The sequence below is a fragment of the Palaemon carinicauda genome, chromosome 20 (assembly GCF_036898095.1).
Source record: "Palaemon carinicauda isolate YSFRI2023 chromosome 20, ASM3689809v2, whole genome shotgun sequence".
Lineage (NCBI taxonomy): Eukaryota > Metazoa > Arthropoda > Malacostraca > Decapoda > Palaemonidae > Palaemon > Palaemon carinicauda.
Genome location: NC_090744.1, coordinates 55,182,401 through 55,190,530, shown reverse-complemented (window position 1 = coordinate 55,190,530; position 8,130 = coordinate 55,182,401). Strand labels below are relative to the sequence as shown.

Below are 8,130 nucleotides of genomic sequence, written 5' to 3'. Positions count from 1 at the left end.
CTCTTCATTCATTTGCAGGTTTATGTGAATATGCCATGCCAAAGACACGCAAATGGAATGATGGATATGTCAAATATGGTTTCACTGCACTCCTGGACGATAAGGGAGGACCAGACCGGGCACAGTGTATGACTTGACATTTTATCATTTGCAACTGAAATTTGAAGCCTCCTACACTCCGAGACCACCAGTTGAAGCATCTAACCACAGAACATGAACAGTCTCTCGAGGCCTTTCAGGCGAAGCGGGCTAGATATGAAAAGAAAGGTGCACTACCCCAGCTTGGATTAAAGCCAGTGCAGAAACCCCTTCTACAAGCTTCATATGAAGTGGCATACCAATGCATTAGGGCCAAGGCTTCGCATTCGGCTCCAGAAAATTTGATTAAGCCATGCACCATTCTGATGGTTGAGTTAATTTTAGGAACAGAGGCAGCCAAGAAGATGAAGGATGTACCTTTGTCCAATATGTCATTGGAGGAAGAGTTGAAGATATGAGTTGCAACATCTTGGACCAAATTGTAGAGGAGATTCAAGAAAGTCCTACCCGCATTAGTCTGCCGTTGGATGAATTAACTGATGTTTCCAAACTAAGTCAACTGATTGTGTATACCCGTTACATCAAAGATGGTAGGATTAAAGATTAATTCCTCTTCTGTTTGGCTTTGCAGACAATGACTAAAGCAGCAGATATATTCCGACTCTTGGAACTCTAGCTCTAGTGAAGGAGAGGGTACCAGATATCATTACGAAGCACTTTGGCGGTAAAGACATTGCCATCTCATTTCAAAGAAGTTCTGTCCGTCTGTGTTAAAGTTGTCCATTACATCCGGGGACGTGCTTTAAACCACAGTGTCTCCAAGTTATTTTGTGAGGAGATGGGAAGTGAACATCAGGTGCGTCTCTTCCACAGTGAAGTGTGATGGCTCTCCCGTGGAAAAATGCTGACCCATATTGCAGAGCTCGCTGATGAGATTGCAATATTTCTCCGAGAGTATCAGAGTGATCTTGCTGAAAATTTGGAGGACGAAATTTTCCTTCTCTCCCTCTCCTACCTGGCAGACATTTTCGGTCATCTGAATGATCTCAACTTGTCCATGCAAGGCATGTTTGCTAATAATATTGATTGTATAGAGAAGGTAAAAGCCTTCAGGAAGAAAATATCACTGTGGAAGCGTCGATTCCAGGAAGGAAATGTGGGAAGCTTTCCTATCCTGGATAAAAAACATGGAGACAAGACAATCCAGCCATTACTTGTAGAAAATATTGTTGCTCACCTCTCACTCCTAGAGACCAATATGGCACAATACTTTCCCATGGATCATTCATTTCCAGAATGGATACAGTAGCCCTTCTTGGCAGATATGGATGATGATAACCTAAAGGAGGAGCTTATTGATCTGCAGGTGAACCAGTGTTGTCAAACAAAATTTCTCACACTACCGCTGTCAGGTTTCTGGTGTGATCAGTTGGTAGCATATCCTGGATTAGCAAAGACAGCGCTGGAAATGATCATCCCATTTCCAACTACCTACCTCTGTGAAAAGGCTTTCTCCAACATGCTCCAAATCAAAACAACTGCCCGGAACCGACATCAAATTGGGTTGCTTCATGATATGAGGGTGGCTCTGGCCAACACAAAGCTTCGAATTGAGAAACTAGTTGCATATAAACAACAGCAAAAATCACATTGATGTATGTACAGTATGAGTGATTACCAAGTTGTACAAATTTAAATCCATGCAATTTCATTTTTTCTCATTTTTTTTTTATTTCTTTTATAAACAATATTGGTATTTTGTGCTAGTTTTAAAGAATGAACAAAATAAAATTGATCAAGCAGTACACTTGTGACGGTGCCGAGAGAGGGTTGTGAACTCAAAGGCAGGAAGCAATCAACTGAGTTGTTTATTAAGGAACGCTCTCCTTTATATACAAAACCTCAAGGCAACAGGACATAACCTGTTCGAAAGACAGACAATTATACAGAGCAAACCGGAGACATGATCATTCAGGTTCTTTTTAGTGCGAGGGAAGAGCACAGATACAAGCATAATATATACAAAATAATTATGTACAATTGTGTGACACACGGTTGGTACATGGCTCCCCCCCCCTAAAAATGACATACTGTACATGTTAAATAGGGTGCCCTGATCTAGAGAGGTGAACTGTAGGTGGGTCATCTGGCAGAAGATAAGCAGGTCTTCTTTGCCCCGAATGTTTAAGAGGAATGCTTTCGGACTGCGTCTGATCACAAGGAAAGGGCCCGTGTAAGGGGGCGTTAGTGGTGGCTTGCTGGTGTCGTTGCGCAGGAAGACGTGCGTTGCAGAGTGCAAGTCCGCTGGTATGTGATGCTTCGCTGGGGGCTTGTAAGTCTGGCGGCACGGAGTAAATTTTCCCACGACGTGACGTATGCGCTGGAGATCGTCGGAGGAGGTTGTAGAAGGAAAAAATTCGGCAGGGACGACCAACGGGTCGCCATACACCATTTCAGCTGCCGAGACATCGAGGGCGTCTTTAGGAGTGGTCCTTAGTCCCAAGAGGACCCAGGGAAGCTGAGTAAACCAGTTGCAATCCTTGCAGCTGGACATCAAAGCTGCTTTGAGGGTGCGATGAAAATGTTCAACAATTCCATTGGCAGCGGGGTTGTAGGCCGCTGTCTGATGTAGGGTGATGCCCAGGAGATTCGCTAATGACGTCCACAATTGAGAGGTGAAAGTGGTTCCCCTGTTAGAAGTAATATGCTCAGGGATACCGAATCTTGAAATCCCTCCAAAGAGTAAGGCAGATGTACATGAGGCGGATGTTGCAGTTTCCATGGGAATGGCTTCAGGGCAACGAGTGGAGCGGTCGATGACGGTAAACAGGTAACGATGACCTTGTGATGTGGGTAGGGGGCCTACAACGTCGACGTGAATGTGTGCGAAACGACGCTGAGGTTGAGGAAAGGTGCCCACTCCTGAATCCGTGTGTTGATGTACTTTGGAAGTTTGGCAAGAAGTACAGGCGCGGACCCAATCCTTAGCATCCTTAGAAATGCCGTGCCAAATGAACTTTGCCTTCAGCAGCTGTGCTGTAGAACGGCACGAGGGATGTGAAAGGCCGTGAATGAAATCAAACAGCTGTCGGCGCATGGGAGCAGGAATCCAAGGTTGCGGTCTACCAGTACTGACGTCACAGAGGAGGGTGGTGTTGGAGTCTTCGAGGGGAAAGTCTTCTCAATGGAGGGACGTGCAGGATGTCCTACAAGCTTGATACTCTGGATCCTGTCGTTGGGCTTCAGCCAAGGCGTTGTAATCCAATCCCAGTTGAACGGCAGCCAACGTGTTTCTTGACAGGGCATCGGCAACGGGATTCATTTTCCCAGGGACGTATTGGAGGGTGCAATTGTATTCAGCCACGGCGGAGAGATGTCGGCGTTGACGGGTGGACCAGGCGTCAGACTGTCGAGTGAAGGCGTGCACTAGAGGCATGTGGTCTGTGTGAATGACGAAGGGCGTACCTTCTAAGAAATGTCGAAAGTAACGGACAGCCAAGTGCAGTGCCAGAAATTCTCGATCGAAGGTAGAATAACACGATTCTGCCTTGGATAGTTTTTTGCTGAAGAAGGCCAATGGGCGGGGCGAGCCTTTGACCACCTGCTCGAGTACTGCACCAATAGCGACGTCGCTGGCATCGGTGGAGAGAAGGAGAGGGGCGTGTGGGATAGGAAAAGAGAGAGCCGCAGCAGTTGATAGGGCCTTCTTTGCATTGCAGAAGGCTGCTTCTTGAAGGGGACCCCACTTCAGGTACTTTGGCTTGCCCTTGAGGGAGGCGTAGAAGGGAGCAAGAGTGGTGGCAATGGCTGGCAGAAAACGGTGATAATAGTTGATCATGCCCAAGAATTCCTGCAGAGCTTTGATGGTCGAGGGCACGGGGAAGTTCTGAACGGCTGCTACCTTCTCAGGGAAGGGGTGGACACCTTCAGGAGTGATGCGGTGCCCTAAGAATGACACTTCGTTGGCGCCAAAGGTACACTTGTCGTACCGGACTACAAGGCCGTTTTGTTGCAGGTGGTCGAGCACGATGCGCAGGTGACGGAGGTGTTCCTCTTTTGAGGAGGAGAACACAAGTATGTCGTCCACATAACATACACAGAAAGGGAGGTCCTCTAAGATGCCATCCATGAGACGTTGAAACTTGGCCCCAGCATTACGAAGGCCAAAACAGGAGTAATTGAAGGTGTATGTACCAAACGGAGTGGTGATGGCAGTCTTGGGGATGTCTTCTGGGTTCATAGGCACCTGATAATACCCCTTCAGGAGATCGAGTGTAGAGAAAACCTTTGCTTTGTGCAGGTAGGAGGTCACGTCGGCAATGTTTGGGAGGGGGTAGTGATCCGGTTCTGTTTGCATGTTCAGGCGCCTGTAATCCCCGCACGGACGGAGGGAGCCGTCTTTCTTCAGAACGATGTGTAAGGGTGACGACCATGGGCTTGAGGCCTTTTGGCAAAGGCCCATTTCCTCCATTTCGGCGAACGTCTGTTTGGCGGCTGCCAATCGTTCTGGTTCCAGACGTCTGAATTTTGCGAAGACTGGGGGTCCCGTCGTCTTGATATGGTTATAAATACCGTGCTTGGCAGGAACTGTGGGCGTTTGGCGAAGTTCTGGACGGAAAACTTCCGGGTACGACGTGAGGAGGTGGGCGTAGGCATCCGTAGGTGCGCTAATGTGGAGAGCGAGGTTAGAGAGGGCGGGTTGAAGAGGTGTCGACAAGTACGAGTCTGCGTTGACCAATTGTCGGTGGGCGACATCGACCAGAAGGTGGAAATGAGAGAGGAAATCCGCACCGAGGATTGGCATGGTGACATCAGCAACGAGAAACTTCCAATTGAATTTACCGTTTCCAAACGATAAAGTGAGGTTCTCGTAACCATAGGTGGGTATCGCAAATCCGTTGGCAGCTACCAAGCGGACGTCGGCAGATGAAGACAGACTACGTCGTGTCTTGAAGAGTTTCTTCGGCAAAAGGGAACGACAAGCACTCGTGTCTAACAAAAATCGCACGCCCGTTCCTGCATCCTGTAAAAAGAAAAGATTAGAAACACGGGAGGCCACCGCCACGAGCAATGGCCTACTTACACGTTTTTTGGCCACTGACAATCCTCGGCACATTTCTTCACAGTTGCCCCGAATCTGAAGTGGTAGTAGCAAAACTGCGGCGGATGGGAGGTAGTAAGTGGCTGTAGAAGTCGTTTGTTCGGGCGCGAGCGATTGGTGGGTGATGGGCGGCTTTGTCTCTGCTTCGGCACGTCACGGTGTGGGCGTGTTTGTCCTACGGCATTCATGTCAGCTTCAGTTGACGTTGAATAGGCATCCTCCTCGTCAGGGGTGGAGGCGTTGATGGAGGTCTTGAAGTGGCTGTCCATAAGGGCGTCGGCTTTGGTCATCAAGTCCTTTAAGGGTAAACTATCGACATCGGGTATGGCAGCGTGTATAGGTCTGGGTAAACGGCGTATCCAAAGGGCACGAAGTAGGTTCACCTCACGAGGAGAGCCGTCTGCGGCAGGTTGAAGGCGAGCGATGCTGGTCATTTCCCTGAGGGCAAGCAAAGCCCTTTGGTCCCCCAATGGTTGTTGCGAGAGCTGAAAAAGCTTTGCTACACGAGCGGCTGGCAACGGCGAGTACTGCTGCAGAAGGTATGTTTTGAGGGTGTCATACGCTATTGGCATGTCTCCTTGTTCACAAAGCCAGTCGGATATTTCTGGGAAGGTGTTCTCGGGCATCGCCGCGAGAACATAATCTGCTTTGGTGGTTGAGCGAGTCACTCCGTTGATGCGAAACTGGACTTCTGCACGCTGAAACCAAGAAAATGCCTCTCCGCTGGCGAACGGTGAAAGTTTCAATGGGGAAGCCGCAGCGCCAACTGCTGTAGTAGAGTCCGTCATAGTACCAACGATGGAGGGGCGAGGGAGGTGGGGGTGGAAGGCAGTGGGAGCGAGTCGACTTCCGGGGTCACCAATGTGACGGTGCCGAGAGAGGGTTGTGAACTCAAAGGCAGGAAGCAATCAACTGAGTTGTTTATTAAGGAACACTCTCCTTTATATACAAAACCTCAAGGCAACAGGACATAACCTGTTCGAGAGACAGACAATGTTACAGAGCAAACCGGAGACATGATCATTCAGGTTCTTTTTAGTGCGAGGGAAGAGCGCAGATACAAGCATAATATATACAAAATAATTATGTACAATTGTGTGACACACGGTTGGTACACACTTCACAATCCTTTATCCTTCTAGTTACCTAGTAATAAGATATTAATAATTAAGATAATTAGTGGGTGCTGGACATGACAACAGGGGGTGCTAGGGTTGTAAAAGGTTGGGAAACACTGGTCTAGATAGAGGGAGGAAAGGAGAGGAGAGGGACAGGGGAGTGTATGCATTCGAATTACTTAACCTGCTTACCCGATTCACGAGACTTTTGCTTTATTATGACAGGAGTAAATGCCTTAAATAACGAGATTTGCCAGTGAATTAAAGTATCAAAAATTAGGATGAGGTCTATAGAGTGCTGTGTCATAGTACCATTCTGATCAAGTAATTAGTATGGGAGATATTTACGAAAAACAAACTATATTTTGCCTGAAATGCATAATAGTGTAAAGGAGCACAGCCTATTTGAAATCATTGTGCTGCATGAGTATTTCTCGCGAATATGTGATTCTTTATTTAACAGGTATACAGGTTCTCTGTATAGTGTGTATGTGAAGCCCCAAAGAGAAAACCAGCATAAAAAAAAGGCCTGACTGTATACACGAAATGGTGGAGGATAACAATGTCTTAAAAACTTTAATATGAAATACGTAATGAAAAGCTTTAACGAGTTTTCTGATATCACTGTGGAGGAGAGCGAGAGAGAGAGAAAAAAAAGAGCAATTACATTACAATGTAGGATGTTCTATAAAATGTATGTGTATTATATTGCGCCAATGCTAAAATAGTTGTATATGTGAAATAGGGTGCCCTGCCCTAGAGTGGCAAATTGTAGGTGGGTCATATTTCAGGAAATAAGTAGGTTTTAGGCAATCAATGGAGACCCAGTCTTCTTTGCCACAGATATTGAGTAAGAAAGTATTGGGCTTGCAACAGATAACAAGGAAAAGTCCTGTGAAAGAGGGCGTCAGCTGTGGCTTGAAAGTGTTAGTGCACACAAAGACATGGGTTGTGGTGTTTAAATCCTCTAGTATGTGATGCTTTACTGGGGGGTTGCAAGTGTGACAGCACTGAGTAAATTTCCCCATAACGTAATGTAGGAGCTGGAGATTGTTGATGGAGGTTGCAGACAGAAAAAATTCAGCAGGAGCGATCAAGTGGTTATTATACACCATGTCACTGTCCCTTGCCTCTGCCATTCATGAGCGACCTTTAAACCAACTGGAGTCATTTCAGCAGGGCATCAAAGCTGGTTTGAGGGTGTAATTGAACATTCAACCATTTCATTGGCTGCAGGTTTGTAGGCACTTATCTGATGTAGGATAATACCAAGGAGATTCACTAATGATGCTCACAATTGAGAGGTGAAAGTGGTACCCCTGTTAGAAGTAAAATGCCCAGGGATACCAAATCTCGCCATCCATCCCGGGAGTAAGGCAGATATAGATGTGACGGATGTTGCAGTTTGCATGAAGATGGCTTTAGTAAACAAGTAAAAGTGTCCTTGTGATGTGGGTAGGTAGCCTACTACATCAATGTGAATGTGGGCAAGATTCTGAGCTCGAGGGAAGGTGTTGACACCTGAATCCGTGTGTCAATGTACTTTTGAATTTTTGCATGAAGTATAGGTGCTTACCCAATCCAGAGCATCATTATAATGCTGTGCTAAATGAGCATTTTCTTCAGTAGCCGTGCAGTAGATTGGTTTGAGGGGTGTGATAGGCTATGATTAAATCAAACACCTGTTGGCATATGGGGAAAGGTATCCACAGACATGGCCTACCAATACTAACGTCACTGACTAGGGTGGCATTGAAGTCGTCAAAAGCAATATCTAACCAACATAGGGATGTGCAGGATATTCTGCAAGTTTGGTACTTCAGGTCTTTTTGTTGGGCTTTGGCTAAGTACTGTAGTTGTAATCTAATATCA

The 8,130-nt window shown here is 46.7% G+C and overlaps 2 protein-coding genes across 2 annotated transcripts in view; both read left to right on the top strand.

Moving 5' to 3' along the window:
- The window catches only part of LOC137659812 (protein FAM200C-like), a 6,295-nt gene extending 5,798 nt beyond the window's left edge, over positions 1-497 (top strand). The window contains exon 2 of the mRNA XM_068394608.1: positions 168-497. Within this exon, the coding sequence (XP_068250709.1) occupies positions 168-497 (330 nt within the window). The remainder of the gene's footprint in view (positions 1-167) is intronic.
- An 866-nt stretch (positions 498-1,363) lies between these two features.
- On the top strand, positions 1,364-1,693 carry LOC137659811 (protein FAM200C-like). Its single transcript, XM_068394607.1, has one exon. The coding sequence runs from the start codon at positions 1,364-1,366 to the stop codon at positions 1,691-1,693; it is 330 nt and encodes a 109-aa protein (XP_068250708.1).
- Positions 1,694-8,130: the final 6,437 nt, after the last annotated feature.

What these genes read in the sequence shown, in the direction of transcription:
- LOC137659811 (XM_068394607.1), top strand. Translation starts at nt 1,364, where the DNA reads ATGGATGATGATAACCTAAAGGAGGAGCTTATTGATCTGCAGGTGAAC.